The 24,407-nt window shown below is 40.4% G+C and overlaps 1 protein-coding gene across 4 annotated transcripts in view; it reads right to left on the reverse strand.

Moving 5' to 3' along the window:
• The window catches only part of DENND4C (DENN domain containing 4C), a 132,731-nt gene that overhangs the window by 97,559 nt on the left and 10,765 nt on the right, over positions 1–24,407 (reverse strand). For 2 of the 4 annotated variants that reach the window (XM_064381158.1, XM_064381145.1), the window contains exon 1: positions 10,348–10,546. The exons of 1 other annotated variant lie outside the window; for it this stretch is intronic. In XM_064381158.1, coding sequence (XP_064237228.1) covers positions 10,348–10,396 — 49 coding nt within the window. In that variant the 5' untranslated portion in view covers positions 10,397–10,546. Of the gene's footprint in view, positions 1–6,929; positions 7,367–10,347; positions 10,547–24,407 lie in introns of those variants that run through there. One more of the 4 variants, XM_064381150.1, reaches the window with a different exon arrangement.

Raw genomic sequence — 24,407 nt, forward strand, 5'->3', positions numbered from 1 at the left:
ACCTATGGGATGCAGCAAAACCTATGAAGAAAGTTTATAGCAATAAGTGGCCACATCACAAAAGTAGGAAAACTTCAAATAAACAACCTAACAATGCATCTTAAAGAGCTAGAAAAGCAAAACCAAACCAAACCCAAAATTAGTAGAAGAAAAAGATCAGAGCAGAAATAAAGGAAATTGAAACAGAAAAAACACAGAAGATGAAAGGAAAAGAAAACTTGGTTTTTTGCAAAGATAAACAAAATGAACAAACCTTTAGCCAGACTAAGAAAAACAGAGAAGCCTCAAATAAAATCAGAGAAAAAGGAGACATTACAAGCAATACCACAGAAATTCAAAGGATCATTAGAAACTACTGGCCAGACCTGGAAGCTTACGCCTGTAATCCCAGCACTTTGAGAGGCCAAGGCAGGCAGATCACTTGAGGTCAGGAGTTCAAGGCCAGCATGGCCAACATGGTGAAACCTCATCTCCACTAAAAATACAAAAATTAGCCGGGCATGATGGTGCACGCCTGTAATCCCAGCTATTCGAGAGGCTGAGGCAGGAGAATTGCTTCAGCCTGGGAGGCAGAGGTTGCAGTGAGCAGAAATTGCACCCCTGCACTCTGTACTCTAGCCTGGGTGACAGTTAGATTCTGCCTCAAAAGAAGAAAAAAAGAAAGACAGAAAGAAACTACTGTGACTATGAGCAACTATATGCCAATAAATTAAAAAACCTAGAAGAAACTGCTAAATTCCTAGAAACATACAACCTACCAAAACTGAACCATGCAGACATCCAAAACCTGAATAGACCAACAAGTACCGAGACTGAAGAATTAGTAGGAAGTCTCCCAGCAAAGAAAAGCCCAAGACCTAATGGCTTCACTGCTGAATTCTACTGAAGATTTAAAGAATTAATACATTCCTACTCAAATTATTCTGAAAAAGAACAGAATACTTCCAAACTCATTCTATGAGGCCAGTATGAACCTGATACGAAAACCAGACAAAGACACATCCAAGAAAGAAACTGGCTGGACACACTGGCTCACACCTGTAATCCCAGCACTTTGGCAGGCCAAGGTGGGCAGATCACCTGAGGTCAAGGTCAGGAGTTCAAGACAAGCCTGGCCAATATGGTGAAACCCCATCTCTACCAAATCTACAAAAAAAATTAGCCCGGTGTGGTGGCAGGTACCTGTAATCCCAGCTACTCAGGAGGCTAAAGCAGGAGAATCGCTTAAACCTAGGAAGTGGAGGTTGCAGTGAGCCAAGATCACACCATTGCACTCCAGCCTGGGCGACAAGAGCAAGACTCCCTCTCAAAAAAAAAAAAAAGGTGGGGGAAGAAAATCACAGGCCACTATCTCTGATGAACATTGTTGCAAAACTCCTCAACAAAACACTGGCAAACCAAATTCAAGACCAGCCTAGCCAAAAGGGTGAAACCTTGTCTCTACTAAAAATACAAAAAAAGTAGCCAAGTGTGGTGATGTGTGCCTGTAATCCCAGTTACTTGGGAGACTGAGGCAGGAGAATTGCTTGAACCTGGGAGGCAGAGGTTGCAGTGAGCTGAGATTGTGCCACTGCACTCCAGTCTGGAAGACAAGAGCCAAATTCCGTTTCAAAAAAAAAAAAAAAGATAACCAAGTGGGATTTATATCAGGGAGACAAGAGCAGTTCCCAATAAACAAATGAGTCCATGTGATACAGCCTATCAACAGAATAAAGGACAAAAACCATATGATCATTTCAACTGATCTGAAAAAGCATTTGATAAAACTCAATATCCTTTCACTATAGAAACTCTCAAAAAATTGGGTATAGAAGAAACATACCTCAACACAATAAAAGCTATATACAACAGACCCATAACAGAGTCTGATTTCCCCATTTAGCATTATATGAAAAGCCTTACCTCTAAGATATGAAACATATCAAGGATGCCCACTTTCAATATTGTTATTCAACATAGTACCGGAAGTCCTAGCTAGAGCAATTACATAAGGAAAAAATAAAGATATCCAAATTAGAAAGGAACTAGTCAAATTACTCTTATTTACAAATGATATAAGGCCAGGCATGGTGGCTCACGCCTATAATTCCAGCACTTTGAGAGGTTGAGGAGGGTGGATGTCTTAAGGTCAGGAGTTCGAGACCAGCCTGGCCAACATGGTGAAACACCATCTTTTGGCAGATTAAAAAAATATATACAAAAATGTAGCCGAGAGTAGTGGTTCACATCTGTCATTCCAGGACTCTGGGAGGCTGAGGCAGAAGGATCACTTGAGGTCAAGAATTTGATAAAAGTCTGGCCAATATGGCAAAACCCCATCTCCACCAAAAATACAAAAATTAGCTGTGTGTGGGAGTGTGTGCCTGTAGTCCAGCTACTCAGGAAGCTAAGGCATGAGAATCACATGAACCTGGGTGGGGAAGGTTGCAGAGACCTAAAATCACACCACTGCACTTCAGCCTGGGCAACAGAGTGAGACCCTGTCTCAGGGAAAAAAAAAAAAAGTGAAATGATATATTTGGAAAAATATAAAGACTCCACCAAAAACTATTAAAACTAACACATTCGGCCAGGAACAGAGGCTCACGCCTATAATCCCAGCACTCTGGGAGGCCAAGGTGGGCCTATCACCGGAGGTCAGGAGTTCAAGACCAGACTGGCCAACATGATGAAACCCCATCTCCACTAAAAATACAAAAATTAGTTGGGCATGGTGGCACAAGCCTGTAGTGCCAGCTACTTGGGAGGCTGAGGTAGGAGAATCACCTGAACTCTGGAGGTAGAGGTTGCAGTCAGCTGAGATCATGCCACTGCACTCCAACCTGGGCAACAGAGCAAGACTTGTCTCAAAAAAAAAAAAAGAAGAAGAAGAAGAAGAAGAAGAACTAATAAATTCACTAAAGTTTCAGGATACAAAATTAATATACAAAAATCAGTAGCATTTCCATATGTCAACAATGACCTATCTGAAAAAGAAATTTTAAAAAACTCTAATTTACAGTATCTACAAATAAAATAAAGTGCTTAATAACTTAACCCAAGTGAAGGTTAACCTAATAAACTTAACCAAAGAAGTGAAAAATCGCTACAACTAAAACTATAAATCATTGATGCAAGAAATTAAAGATAACACACACAAAAAAAAATGGAAAGAGGCCAGGTGTGGTGGGTCATGTGTGTAATCCCAGCACATTGGAAGGCCAAGGTGGGAAGATTGCTTGAGTGAGCCAATGGGTTCAGGACCAGGCTGGGCAACACAACAAGAACTTGTCTCTACTAAAAAATATGTATATATATTAACCGGGTCTGGTGATGCACTTGTAGTCTCAGGTACTCAGGAAGCTGAGGCGGGAAGATCTCTTGAGCCTAGGAGGTCAAGACTGCAGTGAGCCATGATTGTGCCACTACACTCCAGCCTGGACAACAGTGTGAGACCCTGTCTCCAAAAAAAAAAGAAAAAGATATTCCATGTTCATGGATTGAAAGAATCAAAATTGTCAAAAAAAAAAAAAAGGTCCATACTACACAAAGCAATCTATATTAAATGCAATCTCTATCAAAATACCAATGGCATTTTCCAAATAAATAGAAAAATAAATCTGAAAATTTCTATGGAGCCACAAAAGACCCAGAATAGCCAAAGCTATCCTGAGCAAAAACAACAAAACTGGAAGAATCATATTATCTGACTTCAAAGCTACAGTAGCCAAATAGCATGTTAGTGGCATTAAAACAGACACACACACCAATAGAACACAATAGAGAGCCCAGAAATAAATCCATACATCTACAATGAACTTATTTTCAACAAAAGTGGTATGAACGTACAATGAGAAAAGGGCAGTCTCTTCAACAAATAGTGCTGAGAAAACTAGATATCCATATGCAGAAGAAGGAAATCTCTATATTCCTATTTCTCACCATATACAAATTCAAATCAAGATTAAAGACTTAAGTCTAAAACCTCAAAGTATGAAACTACTACAAGAAAACATTAGGGATACTCTCCAGGACACTAGTCCAGGCAAAGATTTCTTTCTTTTTTCTTTTTGAGATAGTGTCTCACTCTGTCGCCCAGACTGGAGTGCAGTAGCGCGATCTGAGCTCACTTCAGCCCCCTGGCCTCCCTGGCTCAAGTGATTCTCCTCCCTCAGCCTCCTGAGTAGCTGGGATTACAGGTGGATGCCACCATGGCCTGGCTAATGTTTGTATTTTTAGTAGAGATAGGGTTTCACCATGTTGGCCAGGCTGGTCTCAAACTCCTGACCTCAAATGATCCACCCAAGTGCTGGGATTACAGGCTTGAGCCACCACGCCCAGTCAAGATTTCTTGATTACTACCCCAAAAGTATAGGTAACTAAAGCAAAATAGGCAAATGGGATCGCATCAAGTTAAAAATCTTCTGTACAGCAAAGGAAACAATCAACAAAGTGACAACCTACAGATGGAAGAAAATATTTGCAAACTATCCATTTGACAAGGTACTAATAACCAGAACATGGGCCAAGCACGGTGGCTCACACCTGTAATCACAGGACTTTGGGAAGCCGAGGTGGGTGGATCACCTGAGGTCAGAAGTTCAAGACCAGCCTAGCCAACACAGTGAAAACCCATCTCTACTGAAAATACAAATATTAGCTGTGCATGGTGGCACACACCTGTAGTCCCAGCTACTCAGGAAGCTGAGGCAGGAGAATTGCTTTAAACCAGAAGGCGGAAGTTACAGTAAGCAGAGATCACGCCACTGCACTCCAGCCTGGGTGACAAAGCTAGACTCCATCTCAAAAAATAAATAAATAACCAGAACATATAAGGACCTCAAACAGGAAAAAATCTAATAATCCAGTTTTAAAAACAGGCAAAATATCTGAATAGGTTTTTCTCAAAAGAAGATATACAAATGGCAAACAGGTATATGAAAAGGTGCTCCACGTCACTGATCATCAGAGAAATGCATCAGAATTTCTCTAATCAAAACTACAATGAGATATCATCTCACGAAAGTTAAAATGGCTTATGTCCAAAAGACAATAACAAATGCTGGCAAGGGTGTGGAGAAAAGGAAACCCTCATACACTGTTGGTGGGAACATAAACTAGTATGGCCACTATGGAGAACAGTATAGAGGTTTCTCAAAAAATTAAACAGAACTACCATACGATCCAGCAATCCCACTGTGATAGGTATCTATCAAAAAGAAAGAAAATCAGTACATCAAAGAAATACTGACACTTCCATGTTTACTGCAGCACTATTCACAACAGCCAAGATTTGGAAGCAACCTCAATGTCCATCAACAGACAAATGGATAAAGAAAATGTGGAATATATACCCCAATGGAGTACTATTCAGCCATAAAAAAGAATGAGATTCTGTCATTTACAACAACATGAATAGAACTAGAGGTCATTAAGTTAAGTAAGCCAGGCACAGAAACACAAACTTCAGATGTTTTCACTTCACTTACTCATTTGTGAGAGATACAATTTAAAACAATGAACTTAAGGAAACAGTAAAATGATAGCTTCCAGAGGCAGCAAAAGGCAGTGGGGAGGTGGGAGGAAAAATGGGGATGGTTAAAGCATACAAAAAGAGTTAGAATGAATAAGATCTAGTATTTGATAACATAACAGGGTGACTACAGTCAACAATAATTTATTGCATATTTAAAAATAACTAAAAGTATCATTGGAATATTTGAACAAAGAAATGATAAACACATGAGGTGATGCATAGTCTATTTACCCTGTAAACACACACTGTATGCCTATACCAAAATACCTCATGCATCCCATAAATATATACACCTACTATGCACCCATAAAAACTCAAAATTTAAAGAAAAAAATGGATATCAGAATTTATCAAACACTTTTTCTGCCCTTTTTCTGATGATATGGGTTTTTTAAATTTGTTAATATGGTAAATTACATTGATTTTCAAGTTATATATCAGTCCTGAATTCCTGACATAAATTCCACTTGGGTCATCATCTGTCATCCTTTTTATATGTTCTTGAATTCTATTTGCTACAATTTCGTGTAAAATTTTATATCTGTTAACCAGGAATACTGGCCCACAGTTTTCTTGTAATATCTTTGGTTCTGGTATCAAGATAATACTAATGTTACAGAACAAGTTGGGAAAAATTTCCTCCTCTTCAATTTTCTGAAAGAGGTTGTACAGAAATGGTATTATTTCTTCCTAAAATGTCCGATAGAATTTACCTGTGAAATTATGTGAGCCTGGATCTTTCTGTGCATAGATTTTTAAACTACGAATCCAATTCCTTTAATATACACAAGATTGTTTAGCTTACCTATTTCCTCTTTCTTTCTTTCTCTCTTTCTTTTCTTTCTTTCTTTCTTTCCTTGTTTCGACAGGATAGCTTACCCATTTCTTCTCTCTCTCTCTCTCTCTCTCTCTCTCTCTCAACAGGGTCTTGCTCTATATTGCAAAGGCTGGAGTGCAGTGGCACAATGACAGCTCACTGCAGCCTCAAACTCCCAGGATCAAGTGATCCTCCCACCTCAGCCTCTCAAGTAGCTGGGACCATGGACATGCACCACCATACCCAGTTAATTTATTTTTGTAGAGATAAGGTCTCACCATGTTTCCCAGGCTGGTCTAAAACTCCTGGTCTCAAGCGATTCTCCCCCTCCCAAAGTGCTGGGATTACAGGCATGAGCCACCTTGCCAAGCCCCTATTTCTTCTTGAATAAACTTTTGTAGTTTGTCTTTTAAGGAATTTGTCATTCTAAGTTGTCAAAATTTATTGGCATAAAGTTGTTCATAATATTCAATTATCTTTCTAATATCTTTAGAAAATGTAATGATATCACCTCGCTAATTCCTGATATTAGTAATTTGTGTCTTCTCTTTATTGTCTGATCAGCCCGGTTAGAAGTTAATCTATTTTAAAACTCACCTTTGGTTTCATTGATTTTTCTCTTGCTTTTCTGTTTCATATTTCTTTGAAGTCTACTTTGATCTTTATTATTTTCTTTTCTCTGCTTATGCAGAGTTTAATTTGCTCTTCTTTTTCAAGTTTCTTAAGGTGGAATCTAAAGTCACTGACTTCTAATGTAGATATTTAGTGCTACAAATTGCCTCCTAAGTAATGTTTCAGTGGCACCCCATAAATCTGGGTATGTTGTGTGTTTTCTTTTTTTTTTTTTGAGTCAGAATCTCTCACTCTGTCACCCAGGCTGGAGTGTAGTGATGTTATCTTGGATCACTGCAACCTCCACCTCCTGGGTTCAAGCGATCCTCATGCCTCAGCCTCCTGAGTAGCTGGGATTACAGGCACAAGCCACTGTGCCGGGCATTCTTTTTATTTTGTTTAAAATACTTTTTTATAATTTTTTTCTTTTTTTAACTTCAATTCTTTTTTTTGTTTTTTTGAGACGGAGTTTCGCTGTTACCCAGGCTGGAGTGCAATGGCGTGATCTCGGCTCACTGCAACCTCCGTCTCCTGGGTTCAAGCAATTCTCCTGCCTCAGCCTCAGCCTCCCGAGTAGCTGGGATTACAGGCGTGCGCCACCATGCCCAGCTAATTTTTGTATTTTTAATAGAGACGGGGTTTCACCATGTTGACCAGGATGGTCTCGATCTCTTGACCTCGTGATCCACCCGTCTCGGCCTCCCAAAGTGTTAACTTCAATTCTTTATTCCTTTTCTTTCTTTATTTCACTCTGTTTTCTAAAACCTCACCTGGATCAAAATGTTTTTTAATTTCTTTTTAAAAAATATTTTCTTTGCCCCATAGATAATTTTAAAGTATGTTTTTTTAAGTGAGGTTTCTTACTAAAAAAAATTGCAAATTAAAATTTAAAAAATGAAATAAACCAAAAGAGAGACAAATTTAATTTTAAAAAGTAAAAAAAAATTAAAGAAAACAGGGCGGGCAAGGTGGGCCATGCCTGTAATCCCTGCACTTTGGGAGGTTATGGCAGGTGGATCACAAGGTCTAGAGTTCAAGACTAGCCTGGCCAAGATAGTGAAACCCTGTCTCTATTAAAACTCCGAAAATTGTCCAGGTGCAGTGGCAGACACCTATAATCCCAGCTACTTGGGAGGAGGCTGAGGCAGGAGAATCGCTTGAAGGCAGGTGGCAGAGGTTGCAGTGAGTCGAGATCACGCCACTGTACTCCAGCCTGGGTGACAGAGTGAGACTCTGTCTCAAAAAAAAAAAAAAGTTTTTTTTTAAAGAAAAGAAAGTAAAAAAAATTTTTTTAAATAAAGCATGTTTTTCAGTTTCCAAATTTTGTACTTGGGAAATCTCTAAGAATCTTTCTGTTACTGATTTCTAACTTAATCGCCTTATGGTCTGAGAATGCACTTTGTATAACCTGAATTCTTTTACAGTTATCAAGACTTGTTTTATGGCTAAGAATGTGGTCCTTTTTTTTTTCCATTTATTTTTCGTAGAGACAGGGTCTTGCTATGTTGCCCAGCCTGGTCTTGAACTCCTGGGATCCCAAAGTGCTGGGATTACAGGAGTAAGACACCATGCTCAGTCTGAATGTGGTCTGTCTTGATAAATATTCCATATTCCATGTGCACTTTAGCCAAATATCTCTTCTATTGTTGGGCAGAACGCTTTATAAATGTCAATCAAGTCAAGTAAATAGTGTAACAAGTCTACTACTAGATCCTTGTTGGTTTTCTGTCAACTTGTGCTGTCAATTAGTAAGAGAATGGCATTAAAATATCTGACTAAAATTATGGATTTGTCCTTTTCTCCTTTCAGTCTATCAGTTTTTGCTCCATGTATTTTCAAACTGTTATTAAAGGCATAAACATTAAGGATTGTTATATCCTTTCAATCAACCAATCCCTTTACCATTATAAAAAAATTTAAAAATTATCCTTCTTCATTCCTGATAAAAATTAGTCTGTATGAAACAAAAGCTACTTTTCAATTTTAGATTTTATTAATACTTTCCTCTCATATGAAATGTATGTATAGGATGCCTTTAGATTTACCTAAAATAAATTTATAAACATGTTAATTGTAAACATTAGTGATGTGTAGATAATAGCATTTTGATGGTTTTTACATTTTAATTTTCTTTTTTTTTTTTTTTAGAGGCAGGATCTCACTCTGTTGCCTAGGCTGGAATGCAGTGGCACAATCATAGCTCACCAAACTCCCAGGCTCAAGTGATCCTCCCAGTTCAGCCTCCTGAGTAGCTGAGACTACAGGCATGCAGCACCACAGCCAGCTAATTTTTTCTAACTTTATTGTAGAGACTGGTGTCTCTCTATGCTACCCAAGCTGGTCTTGAACTCCTGGCCTCAGGTGACCCTCCAGCTTCCACCTCCTGAGTCACTGAGATTGAGACAGAGTTTTGCTCTTGTTGCCCAGGCTGAAGTGCAATGGCAGGATCTCAGCTCACTGCAACCTCCCCCACCCCTCCCCACTGGCCAATCGATTCTCCTGCCTCAGTCTCCCTAGTAGCTGGGATTACAGATGCCCCCGCCCCCAACACACCCAGCTGATTTTTGTATTTTTTTTTTTTTTTGAGACAGAGTTTCGCTTTTGTTACCCAGGCTGGAGTGCAATGGCGCGATCTCGGCTCACCGCAACCTCTGCCTCCTGGGTTCAGGCAATTCTCCTGCCTCAGCCTCCTGAGTAGCTGGGATTACAGGCACACACCACCATGCCCAGCTAATTTTCTGTATTTTTAGTAGAGACGGGGTTTCACCATGTTGACCAGGATGGTCTCGATCTCTTGACCTTGTGATCCACCCGCCTCGGCCTCCCAAAGTGCTGGGATTACAAGCTTGAGCCACCACGCCCGGCGATTTTTGTATTTTTAATACAGACAGGGCTTCACAATGTTGGCCAGGCTGGTCCTGAACTCCTGACCTCAGGTGATCCAACCACCTCAGCCTCCCAAAGTGCAGGGATTACAGGCGAGAGCCACCGTGCCCAGCCCTGACTAGCTTTTTTATTTTAAAACATGTAATTGAAAAATAAAAATAAAATATATTTAAGGTATACAATATGATGATTTGGTATATATACACACACACACACACACACACACACACACACACAATTATGTACTGATTACCATAGTCAAATTAACACATCCAACACCACCACCCACAGTGACCATGGCGGGTGGTGGGAATAAGGACACTTAAAATTTGCTCTCTTCATCTAATTCCAAGTAAACAATATAATATTATCAACTATGGTAACCATGTTGTACATTACATCCCCTCCCCATTTCCCCTATCTCCTCCCCAGGCCCTAGGAACCACTCTTGTATACTCTGCTTTTATGAGTTCAACTTTTTAGATTCCACATATAAATGAGATTATACAATAATTACCTTTCTGTTTCTGGCTTATGCCACTTAGCATAATATCTTCCAGGTTCATCCATATGTCACAAATGACAGGACTTCCTTCTTTTCATGGCTGAATAGTCTTCAGTTGTGTGTGTATGCCACAATTTCTTTTTAATTTTTTTGGGACAAAGTCTCACTCTGTTGCCGAGGATGGAGCACAGTGGCGCTCATCTCGGCTCACTGCAACCTCCACCTGCCAGGTTCAGGTGATTCTCCTGCCTCAGCCTCCTGAGTAGCTGGGACTACAGGTGCGCACCACCAGGCCCAGCTAATTTTTTGTATTTTTAGTAGAGACGTGGTTTCACCATGCCTAGCTAGGCTGGTCTCCAACTCTTGACCTCGTGATCCGCCCACCTCAGCCTCCTAAAGTGATAGGATTACAGGCATGAGCCACCATGCCTGGCCAATTTCATTATACATTCATCTGTCAATGGACACTAAGGCTACTTCCATATCTTGGCTATTGTGAATCATGCTGCAATGAACATGGGGGTACAGATATTTCTTCAATCTACTGATTTCACTTCCTTTGGATATACACCTAGAAGTGGGATTGCTGAATTGTACAGTAGTTCTGTTTTTAATTTTGAGAAGAACCTCCATATTGTGTTCCACAATGGCTTTTCCAATTTACATTCACACCAATAGGGTACAAGAGTTCTCTTTCACCACACCCATATTGATACTTGGTATTAACAAAAACTTGTGAAGAAACGAAACTACTTGTAAAATTCAATTTATATGTATAGTTTAACAATTAAAATTCATTTCCTAAAGCCAGGTGTGGTGGCTCACGCCTATAATCCCAGCAGTTTGGGAGGCTGAGGCAGGTGGATCATGAGGTCAAGAGTTGGAGACCAGCCTAGCTAGGCATGGTGAAACCCCATCTCTACTAAAAATACAAAAAATTAGCCCGATGTTGTAGCACATGACCATCCTGGCCAACATGGTGACACCCCATCTCTACTAAAAATACAAAAATTAGCCAGGCGTGGTGGCGTGTGCCTGTATTCCCAGCCACTTGAGAGGCTGAGGCAGGGGAATCGCTTGAACCCGGGAGGCAGAGGTTGCAGTAAGGCGAGATCACACCACGGCACTCCAGCCTGGGAGACAGAGCAAGACTCCGTCTCAAAAAACAAACAAAAAATTCATTTTCCAATTGTAATTTTTCTATTTTTTGTAGAAACAGGATCTCACTATGTTCCCTAAGCTGGTTCTGAACTTCTGAGCTCAAGCAATATCCACCTGCCTTAGCCTCCCTAAGCACTGGGATTACAGGCATGAGCCACCTTGCTCGGGCACCTTACTGTTTAGAACAGCACATATTCTAATAAATACCATTAATATCAACAAAACACTATTAACTTCAATTACAAGACTAAATGCACTAGGTTAGGTTGCTCAGAGTGACACTCTGTCTCAAAATAAATAAATAAATAAATAAATAAATAAATAAAACTAGGCCGGGCACAGTAGTTCATGCCTGTAATCTCAGCACTTTGGGAGGCCAAGGCAGGCAGATCACAAGACCAGCCTGGGCAACATGGTGAAACTCCATCTCTACTAAAATATAAAAATTAGCCAGGTGTGGTGGCATGCACCTGTAGTCCCAGCTACTCAGGAGGCTGACAGGAGAACTGCTTGAACCTGGGAGGGAAAGGTTACAGTGAGCCGAGACTGCACCGTTGCACTCCATGCAAAATGAATGATGAACTTTGTTAAACCACAAAGAAAGTACATTTTTATCAAAGCTATTTGCTGCATTTAAGCAGTTTAAAATAGGAGTTTGGTAACTTCCATTAGAAAGCATTATCAGGCTGGGTTCAGTGGCTCACACCTATAATCCCAGCACTTTGAGAGGCCAAGGCAGGTGGATCGCCTGAGATCAGGAGTTCGAGACCAGCCTGACCAACATGGAGAAACCCCGTCTCTACCAAAAATACAAAATTAGCCAGGTGTAGTGGTGCATGCCTGTAATCCCAGTTACACAGGAGGCTGAGGCAAGAGGATTGTTTGAGCCATAAGTGTCACTGCACTATAACCTGTGAAATAGCAAGACCCCATCTCAAAAAAATAAATAAAAACAAAAATTAGCCAGGCATGGTGGCGTGTACCTGTAATTCCAGCCACTAGGGAGGCTGAGGCAGGACAATCGCTTGAACCCAGGAGGCAGAGGTTGCGGTGAGCCGAGATCACACCACTGCACTCCAACCTGGGCAACAAGAGCGAACTCTGACTCGAAAAAAAGGCATTATCATAGTCAGGTTGACTGTCCGCGGAACTACAAAATTGAAGTCATTTCAGATAAAATCAGTTCCTCTTCAGAACACAAAGCAGTCTAATTCTCTACCACTGTACCTGCCACTGAAAGTTTTATAAAGAAGAGGGTTATAAAGAAGGGATACAAACACAAATGCCTAAAAGGCACTGGGCATGATATGAAGAGTCATGGAAACTAGAGAGAATGCAGGCTGCCACTACTATTAGAGTCCATCCAATAGTTGCCAAATTAACTTGGAAAAATCAGAACTTCCTTTTTACCTTTTTAAAGAAATCAGGATTTTTGTATAAATGTCCAAGTTTTGAAATATTGGCAACTAATTAAAAATTCCTAAACATTAAGTCCAAACAAAACTACATAAGAAGGGTATATGCATCTAAAGGTTAAAAATCTAGAGAAGAATCACTTTTAATTTCCATTACAAAATATACTGACTGGCTGGCTGTGACACATACAGAGTGTGTGTGATCCCAGCACTCTGGGAGGTTGTGGGCGGGGGTGGGGCAGCAGATAATTTGAGGTCAGGAGTTTGAGACCAGCCTGGCTAACACAGCAAAACCCCATCACTACTTAAAATACAAAAAATCATCTAAGCCTACAAAAAAAAAATAATAATAATAAAATTAGCCAGGTGTGGTGGTGCACACCTGTGGTCCCAGCTACTCAGGAGGCCGAGCATGAGAATTATTTGAACCCTGGAGGCAGAGGTTACAGTGAGCTGAGATAGTGCCACTGGCAATGAGTGTCTGCAGCTTTTCCAGGAGCATGGTGCAAGCTCTGGGAGAATCTACTGTTCTGGGGGAGAATGCACTCCAGACTGCATGACAGAGGGAAACTCTGCTTTAAAATATATATATACACACACACACACACACACACACACACACAGAGATTTGCTTAAAAGGTTAAATGGCTAGCTTTACCAATAAAGACATGTGAGCCAATGAAGCTAACAAACTGATAATATAACCACACTGAAGGAAATGAAAAAATAATCCAAATAACTATTTTCTCTTAAGAGACAGGATCTCACTCTGTCACTCAGGCAACGATACAGTGGTGCCATTATAGCTCACCACAGCCCTGGACTCCTTGGGCTCAAATAATCCTCCCATTTCAGCCTCCTGATGAGTAGTTGTGACTACAGATGTGCAACACCAGGCCCAGCTAGTTTTTTTTTTAATGTACATGATATGGTTTGGCTGTGTCCCTACCCAATTCTTATCTTGAATTTTAACTCCCACAATTCCCACATGTCATGGGAGGAACCCAGTGAGAGGTAACTGAATCATAGGGGCAGGTCTTTCCCATGCTGTTCTCATGGTAGTGAATAAGTCTCACGAGACCTGATGGTTTTAAAAGAAAAAACAGTTTCCCTGAACAAGCTCTCTCTTTGCCTGCTACCATTCATGTAAGATGTGACTTGCTCCTCCTTGCCTTCTGCCATGATTGTGAGGCCTCCCCAGTCACATGGAACTGTAATAAACCTCTTTCCTTTATAAATTGCCCAGTCTCAGCTATGTCTTTATTAGCAGCTTGAGAACAGACTAATACAGTAAACTGGTACTAGTAGAGTGGGGTGCTGCTGAAAAGATACCCAAAAATGTGGAAGCAACTTTGGAACTAGGTAACAGGCAAAGGCTAGAACAGTTTGGAGGGCTCAGAAGAAGACAGGAAAATGTGGGAAAGTTTGGAACTCCCTAGACACTTGTTGAATGGCTTTGACCAAAATGCTGATAGTGATATGAAGTCCAGGCTGAGGTGCTCTCAGATGGAGATGAGGAACTTGTTGGAAACTAGAGAAAAAGTGACTCTTGTTGTGTTTTAGCAAAGAGACTGGTGGCATTTTGCTCCTCCCCTGGAGATCTGTGGAACTTTGAACTTGAGAGAGATGATTTAGGGTATCTGGCAGAAGAAACTTCTAAGCAGCAAAGCATTCATGAGGTGACCTGGGTGCTGTTAAAAGCATTACTCTTATAAGGGAAGCAGAGCTTAAAAGATCAGAATATTTGCATCTTGACAATATAGTAGAAAAGAAAATCCCATTTTCTGAGGAGAAATTCAAGCCAGCTACAGAAATTTGCATAACTATCGAGGAGCGGAATGTTAATCCCCAAGACAATGGCAAAAATGTCTCCAGGGTATGTCAGAGGTTCTTCACAGCAGCCCCTCCCATCACAGGCCCAGAGGCCTAGAAAGAAAAAGTGGTTTCCTGGGCTGGGCCTAGGGTCCAGTGCTGTGTGCAGGCTAGGGACTTGGTGCACTGCATCCCGGCCGCTCCAGCTGTGATTAAAATAAGCCAAGGTACAGCTCAAGCCATGGCTTCAGAGGCCTTCGTAGTTTCCATGTGATGCTGAGCCAGCAAGTGCACAGAAGTCAAGAACTGGGGTTTGGGAACATCTGCCTAAGATTTCAGAGGTTGTATGGAAATACCCGGATGGGCAGGAGGAAGTTTGCTGCAGGGGCAGGGCTCTCATGGAGAACATCTGCTAGGACAATGCGGAAGGGAAATGTGGGGTGGGAACCCCAACAAAGAGTCTCCCTCCGCTGGGGTGCTGGCTAGTGGAGCTGTGAGAAGGTGGTCACCATCCTCCAGACCCCAGAATAGAGGATCCTCCCACAGCTTGCACCGTGCTCCTAGAAAAGCTGCAGACACTCATTGCCAGCCCGTGAAAGTAGCCAGAAGGGAGGCTGTACCCTGCAAAGCCACAGGGGAGGAGCTGCCCAAGGCCCATGGGAACCTACCTCTTGCATCAGCGTGACCTGGATGTGGAGCATAGAGTCAAAGGAGATCATTCTGGAGCCTTAAGATTTGACTGCCCCGCTGGATTTCAGACTTGCATAGAGCCTGTAGCCACTTCGCTTTGGCCAATTTCTCTCATTTGGAATGGCTGTGTTTACCCAATGCCTGTATCTTCCCCCTCCCACTCATTGTATCTAGAAAGCAACTAACTTGCTTTTGACTTTACAGGCTTATAGGTGGAAGAAACTTGCCTTGTTTCAGATGAAACTTTAGACTGTGGACTTTTAAGTTAATGCTGAAATTAGTTAAGACTTTGGGGCCGGGCGCAGTGGCTCACACCTGTAATCTCAGCACTTTGGGAGGCTGATGGGGGAGGATCACTTGATGTCAGGAGTTCAAGATCAGCCTGGCCAACATGGAGACACCCTGTCCCTACTAAAAATACAAAAATTACTCACTCCACCCCCCAGGTTCAAGTAATTCTCCTGCCTCAGCCTCCAGAGTAGCTGGGATTACAGGTGCATGACACCACACCCAGCTAATTTTTGTATTTTTAGTAGAGATGGGGTTTCACCGTATTGGTCAGGCTGGTCTCAAACTCCTGACCTCAGGTGATCCATCTGCCTCGGCTTCCCAAAGTGCTGGGATTACAGGCATGAGCCACTTGGGTATGTCTTCATCAGCAGTGTGAGAACAGACTAATACAGTAGAGATGGGGTGCCCTGCTACATTTCCCAGGGATTTCAAACTCCTGGCCTCATGCGATCATCCCACCTTGACATCTCAAAGCACTGGATTATAGGTATTAGCCACAGTGCCCAGCCACATAAAACTTTTGAACACAGTACTCTGACATAAAGAACTAAAAAAAAAAAAACTTGACCTGGCCAGGCACAGTGGCTCATGCCTGTAATCGCAGCGCTTTGGGAGGCTGAAGTGGGAGGATTACTTGACCCCAGGAGTTTGAGATCAGCCTGGCCAACAAAGTGAGACCTAGCCTCTCTACAAAAAAATTTAAAATTAGCTGGGTGTGGTGGCACACACCTATGATCCCAGCTACACAGGAGGCTGAGGCAAGAGGACTGTTTGAGCCATAAGTGCCACTGCACTATAACCTGTGAAACAGCAAGAGCTCAACTCAAAAAAATAAATAAAATAAAAATTTGTTGATTTTCTTCACCCAGGTCTTGCATATTTTTTTGCTTGGATTATTCATAACTATTTTACAGTTTTGTGGCTAAAGGGAAAGGAATTCTTGTGTTTGCTAAAAAATTACTACTGGCATATTAATAACTTATGACAGGGTCTCAAACATTGGTTTAAATGCTGGGAATTAAAGCAATGAAAATACCAAATGCTTGTCTTTACGGAACTTAGATTATGGTTGGAAAATAATTTGTAAGCTTATATTTTCAAAAACAAAGGCACTGTGAAGAAAACCAAATCAAGACAGAGACAAAGTGGAAGTGGAGGAGCCTATTTTTATGAAGAAGTAAAAAAGTAATATCTAAGCAGGGGCTAAATGGCATTAAAGAGCAAATCATATGATAATAAAGGAAGAACATTCCAAGCAGGAAGAAAATTAAGAATAAAAGCCTTAAAGCAGTAAGTAACTTGGCCTCTGAGGAAAAGCAAGCCCAGTGGCTCTGGAGCTTAGAGGAGTAGTAGCAGATGAGGTCAGTAAAGGAGAAATCAAATAAGGCCTTTTAGGCTAAGATTAAATCTTTAGATTTTTTTCTAAATATGATGAAAAAGTACAAGGGGCCTTCAAATTAGAGTGATAGGTTACTATTTATGTCTTTTATTTCAGCTACTGAGTTGACCAGAAGGAGAAAAGAACAGAAGCAGGAAGAGCAGATAGAAGGCAATTAACAATAGCCCAGAAGAGAGATGATAACAATGGATTATATTGGGGCAAAGGAGTGGGAGCAGCAAGAAATGATAATATTGGGGATACAGTTTGAAGATAAAGCTGCTGCTGGTGGATTGGAAGTATGAGAGGAAAAAAGAGAAAGCAAGTATGATTTCCAGTTTGTGTCTTGATTAAGTGGGTAAATGATAGTACCATTTACTGAGAGAGTAAAGTCTGAGAAAAGGGTAGGTTTGAGGAAATAAACCAAAAATTCTGTTTCAGACAAGTTAAAATTGACAGGCCTACTAAAATATTCAAGAGATGTAGAAAAGGCAGTCCTGGCCAGCACAGTGGCTCACATCTATAAACCCAGCCCTTTGGGAGGCCAAGGTGGGAGGATGCTTGAGGCCAGGTGTTGGGAGACCAGCCTGGACAACACAGCAAGACCGAGTCTCAACAACAACAAAATTAGCCAGGTATGGTAGTAGGCACCTATAGTCCTGGCTGCTCAGGAGGCTGAGGCAGGAGGATCACTTGAGACCAGGAGTTCAAGGTTACAGTGAGCTATAATTTTATCACTGTATTCCAGCCTGGGTGACAGAATGAGAACCTATCTCGAAAAAAAGAAAAACTCCATTATAGTGTAGAGTTCAATGAAGATGTCAAGGCCGGAGTCAAGAGCAAATTAATAATGCTTACAGCCATGGTATTAGATAAGATACCCAAAGAATTGTCAAATACTAACTGACAAATACTGATAAAGAAAAGTCACAAAACCTAAGTCTAGGTAGGACACAACAACCTTTAGAGGTGAGGAAAGAGAAGCTAGAAAATAATACCGAGAAGGAACTGCCATAAATCAGGAAAGAACTGGGATGATATGGCATCCAGAAAACCAAGTAAAGTTTTTCTAAAAAGAGGAACTGATCAATCACCTGTGTCAAATGCTGATGAGAGGTAGAATAATTTAAGGATTGAGAAAACTGACAAGAGTGATTTTAGTTGGTGGGAATGGAAAAGAACCAACCTGGAAAAGAGTTGGGGGAAAAAAATGGAACCTTAGAGGGTAGAGATACTCAATATGAGCAATTCTTTCTGACAAATTTTGCTATAAACGAAAAGGAAAGATGTGCAAGAGAACTGAGATGTTTTTGGTTTTTTCCTTTTGCCATCCCTACTGAAGTTAGAGAATTAAGAGTTACAGCATGTTCGTATGCTTAGAAAAATGATTCAGCAGTAAACAGATTAATATAGGGGATGTGCAGGTGTAAATCAAATAAAAATAAAACAAACAAAGAAAACAAATACTACAGAAGGTAACCCAGAAGCAAAATCCTTAAATAGACAAGAAGCCACAACATAGATGAAAGAGTTGGCTTAAAAAAAAAAAAAAAGTGGGTCTGCAAGTAGGAATCATTTTCGCTGCAGAGAATAAAAAGACTATGTGCAATACTTAAATCAATATATAAACAAACAAACATGCCTAGCGCAGTGGCTCACGCCTGCAATCCCAACACTTGGGAAGCCAAGATGGGAAGATTGCCTGACATAGCAAGGTCCCATCTCTAAAATAAAAATTAACTAATTTTTTTTTTTAAATAGCTAAGAGTCTAAAAGGAAAAAGGATTAGTCTTCTTTCTTTTTTTCTCTCTCTTTTTTCCTCAACAAATCTCATGTCAAAAGAAGATTATACAGGCTTCTTAGCAAAGAAAGCAGGACAGGCAGACACAGCAATGCTGTAGGCAAAATAGGTATGTGTGGCCATAAATTTAAAGTGAGATGAGCTAGCATATTTGTTTTCTCCAGCCACACTCTGCTACTCAGGTTCAAGGAAACAGAGTTGACAAAGAACTGAGTGTAATTGGGGTTGAAGTTTTGCCTTGATTACAATGAAGGAAGAGAAAAACAAGAGTTTATTAAGTAACACCACAGAACAGTACGCACAGAATACTAATAGTTACTAAAATTTTTATTAAATGGATCAATATAATTGGATAAGTTAAGAAGATAATATATAAGGGGAATGAGGTACAGTGAAAAAATGGTGTAGCTACTGGCCTGGAGGTCTTGATGCAATCCAAGAAATGTACAGTGAGAAAAATGAAAAAAATTTTTTTCAAATGCCAGGCACAGTGGCTCACGCCTGTAATCCCATAACTTTGGGAGGCCAAGGTAAACGGATCACGAAGTCAGGAGTTCTTGAGAGCCACCTGGCCAATGTGGTGAAACCCTGTCTCTACTAAAAATACAACAATTAGCTAGCTGGGCATGGTGGTGCACACCTGTAATCCCAGCTACTCGGGAGGCTGAGGCAGGAGAATCATCACAACCTGGGAGGCGGAAGTTGCAGTGAGCCCAGATTGCACCACTGCACTCCAGCCTGGGTGACAGAACGAGACTCTGTCTCAAAAAAATAAAAAATAAAAAAAAATAGGAATCCAAGAAATGTCAAAATAGAGTATTAGAGTATGTGAGTTAGTAAAAGAAGAAGTGGAGATCACAGTTGTATGCTTATAATTTTTTAAGTTACAGATCATGGTGATAAAGTCTAGGGTAATGGTTCTCCATCCTGACTATTCACTGGAGCCACCTGGAACACTTTTAAAAAAATATCAGACCAATAAAATATGAATTTCTTAAGGTGGCCCACTACTATCAATATTTTTTAAGCTGTCCATTTATAATATACAGCCAGAACTGACAACTACTAGTCTAGGGTCTGATCATGCATGTAGACAGCTAAGGTAGGTTGGAAAAGAAACCTACAATCTGCAAACTGAAGAACTTCTAGTAAAGTTTTCTTCTATTAATCCTGATATGAATAAAAACATGAGCTATGCTCAAAGTATTTCACATGCAGTAATTCATTTCATATTCATAAGAACTCAATAAGGGAGGTCTAGCATTATCCCTTTGTGAGAAAAATTAGACATGGCTGGGAAGAACAAAACTGTACTGAAATAAGAGTCCTAGGTTATACATGAAGTTTAAGAAGTATATTAGAAACACTAACAAAACTACCTTTAAAAATCAAGACATATAGCTAATCCGCCAATGTGAAGATAAAATGGAATACTAAAATATACTCCAGTAATCCAGAAAGGAAGAAAGAAGAGATAGGACAAATAAAAAAAAATAGGCTGGGCGTGGAGGCTCACACCTATAATCCCAGCACTCTGGGAGGCTGAGGTGGGTGTATCACCTGAGGTCAGGAGTTCAAGACCAGCCTGGCTAACATTGCAAAACCCCATCTCTACTCAAAATACAAAAATTATCCGCGTATGATGGTGCACACCTGTAATCCCAGCTACTCAGGAGGCTGAGACAGGAGAATCACTTGAACCCAGGAGGTGGAGGCTGAAGTAAGCCAAGATCGTGCCATTGCACTTCAGCCTGGATGACAGAGTGAGACTCCGTCTCAAAAAAAAAAAAAAAAAAAGACCAGCCCAGACAACATAGTGAGACCCTGACTATACAAAAAAAAATTTTTTAATTACCTGCATGTGGTGGTGCACACCCACAGTCCCAGCTACTCAGGAGGCTAAGGCAGGAAGATCATTCAGCCTGGAACATTAAGGCTGCATGCAGCGAGCCACGATTGTGCCACTGTACTCCAATCTGCATGACAGAGCTAGACCTCATCTCAAAAACAAACAAAAAAATCTGTATGCAAATGTTCATAGTAGCCCTACTCAGAATAGCCAAAAGGTAGAAACAACGTAAATGTTCATCAAGTCATGCTAAACAAAATGTGGTATTTCTATAGAACGTAATATTATTCAGCCATAAAAAGGAATGAAGTACTACTGTACCTACAAAACATTATGCTAAATGAAAGAAGCTGGACACAAAAGGTCACATATTGCATAAGTCCATTTATAGGAATATCCAGAACAGGCAAATCCATAGAGAGAGAAAACAGATTAGTGGGTGGCAGGGGCTAGGAGATTGGGAATGCGGAGCAACTGCTTAAAGGGTACAGTTTCCTTTTGGGATGATGAAAACGTTTGGGAACATTTAGTTCATGGTAATGCTTGCATGACATTGTGAATGTACTGAACACCATTGAATTATGCATTTAAGTGGTCAAAATGGCAAATTTCATGTTATATGAATTTTGTCTGAATTTTTTTTAAAAGGAATGAAGGAGTGATACATACTACAACATGGGTGAACCTCAAAAACACTATCCCAAATGAAAGAAGTCAGTTACAAAAGATCACATATTGTATGACTTCATTTCTATAAAATGTCCAAAACAGGCAAATCTATACAGATAAAAAATAAATCAGTGGTTGCCTAGGGCTACGGGTCCAGGAGAGAGGGATTGGAGAGTAACTGCTAATGTATACAAGGGTTCTTTCTAGGGCAATGAAAATGCTTTAAAATTAGATTATACTAATGACTGCAAAACTGTAAATACACTAGAAATCATCGAAGTACCCCCTTTAAATGGGTGAATTTTATGGTGTGTAAATTATATCCCAACAAAGCTAATTTTAAAAAGGAAAAATTTAAATGGTCTAAATACTCCTATTAAAGGAAATTATTAGACCAGATTTTAAAAAAAAAACAACTCTAAGCTATTTACAGGGTACACATTTTAAATATAAAGATACAGATGTGTTAAAAGTAAAAGAATGACTGATATTCCCGCCCCACAAGAGAAGGGATTATTCTCTACTAAAAATACAAAAATGAGCTGGGCATGATGGCAGGTGCCTATAGTCCTAGGTATTTGGGAGACTGAGGCAGGACAATCACTTGAACCCGGGAGGCAGAGGTTGCAGTAAGCCGAGACCACACCACTGCACTTCATCCTGGGTGACAAATCTAGACTTCGTCTCAAAAAATGAATAAATATGTAGATGCAGTTACTGATTTAAAAAAATGCATAAATAAGTAACAATGAGATATCAATACACACCTATTAGAATAGCCACAATCCAAAAACTGACAATACCAAATAGGAATGAGAATGCAAACCACAGGAACTCTAACATTCACTGCTGATGGAAATGCAAAATAGACCAGCCCTTTTGGAAGGCAGTTTGGCAGTTTCTTACAAAGCTAAATACAGGTCTACCATATGATCCAGCAATCACATTCCTGAGGTATTTGATTAGCCAAATTGATTTAAAAACTTGTAGTCACAAAAAACCTATACACAATGTTTATAAGCAGCTTTATTCGTAATCACCAAGACCTGGAACCAAGGATCTCCTTTGATAGGTGAATGGATAAACAAACTGTAGTACATCCATACAACGGATTATTTATCATAAAAAGAAATGAGCTAGCAAACCACAAAATGATGTGAAGGACCCTTAAATGTATATTGATAAGGGAAAGAAAAGAAGCTAGTCTGGAAAGGCTATATACTATATGATTTCAATTATAAGACATTCCAGAAAAGGCAAACTACAGAAATAGTAAAAAACAGTGGTTGCCAAGGGCTTGGGGAGAGGCAGAGGGGGTTGAAGAGTTGAAGTAGAATAATTAGATGGTGGTGAAACTATTTGGTACAATACTTTAATGGTGAATACGTGTTGCCCAGGCTGGTCTCAAACTCCGGGGCTCAAGTGATCTGCCCATCTCAGATTCCCAAAGTGGTGGGATTGTAAGTGTGAGCCACCGCACCTAACCTATGTCATACTTTTAAACATCATTTTAAACACAATTTTAGAGTGTACTGCTTCTACTTATGTTCTTTTTTTAATTTTTTTTATATGGGGTTTCACTGTGTTGCCCAGGCTGGTCCCAATCTCCTGAGCGCAAGCCATCTTCCCACCTCAGCCTCCCAATGTGCTGGGATTACAGCATGAGTCATAGTTCTACTTATTTTTTAAAGCTACTTATTAAACAGCCTCAGGCAGGTTCCTATGGGAGGTAGTCCAGATAGATCCATGTGAGTATTGCCCCTGAATATCTTCCAGTAGGACATGATGTGAAGGTGGAAGACAGTGATATTGATAATTCTGACCTTGTGTAGGCCCTAGGCTAATGTGTGTGTTTAAAAAGTTAAAAAAAAGAAATATAAGAAAAAAAAGGCCAGATGCAGTGGCACGCACCTCAGGAGGCTGAGGCAGGAGAATCATTTGAGCCCAGGAATTGCAGGCCAGCCTAAGCAACATAGCAAGACTCCTAAAAAAAAATTTCATTTAAAAAAAAAAAAGGTTAAAAAAATTAAATTTTTTTAAATGGAAAAAAGCTTATACAATCAGGATTTAAAGAAAATATTTTTGTACAGCTGTATAATGTGTTTGTATTTAAGTGTAGTTATGAGAGTCAAAAATCAACAAACATTTTAAAGTTGATAAAGTCAAAAGGTTACAATAAGCTAAAGTTAATTTATTATTGATCATAGAAAAAAAATCTGATGAATTTAGTATACCCTAATTGTACAGTGTTCATAAAGTGTACAGTAGAGTACAGTAATGTCCTAGGCCTTCACATTTATTCACCACAACTCATTCACTGACTCGCCCAGAGTAACTTTTACTCCTGCAAGGTCCTCTTATGACAAGTGCCCTAATATAGGTGTATCATGTTTATCTTTTATATTTGTTCTGTTCTGTGTTCTGTTCTGTGTTCCATTCTGTTCTGTGTTCTGTTGTGTTCTGTTCTGTTTTTAGAAAGAGTCTCACTCTGTCACCTAGGCTGGAGTGCAGTGGCGTGATCTCGGCTCACTGCAACCTCCACCTCCTGGTTTCAATTACCCTGCTTCAGCCTCTCAATTAGCTAGGATTACAGGCGCCCACAACCATACCAGGCTAATCTTTTTATTTGTACTACAGACACAGTTTCACCATGTTGGCCAGGCTGGTCTCAAACTCCTGACCTCAAGTGATCTGCCTGCATTCGCCTCCCAAAGTGCTGGGATTACAGGTGGGAGCAATCATGCCCGGTCTTTTTTTTTTTTTTTTAAGACAGAGTCTTGCTCTTGTCACCTAGCCTGTAGTAAAATGGTGCAATTTCGGCTCACCGCAACCTCCACCTTCTACGTTCAAGCGATTCTCCTGCATCAGCCTCCCGAGTAGCTGGGATTACAGGCATATGCCACCACACCCAGGAGGCATATAAATAAAATTTTTGTATTTTTAGTAAAGACGGGTTTCACCATATTGTCCAGGCTAGTCTTGAACTCCTGACTTCACATGATCCAC

Source organism: Aotus nancymaae, unplaced genomic scaffold (assembly GCF_030222135.1).
Source record: "Aotus nancymaae isolate 86718 unplaced genomic scaffold, 86718_ANA_hifiasm-v0.15.2.pri h1tg000003l, whole genome shotgun sequence".
In the NCBI taxonomy this organism is placed as follows: Eukaryota; Metazoa; Chordata; class Mammalia; order Primates; family Aotidae; genus Aotus; species Aotus nancymaae.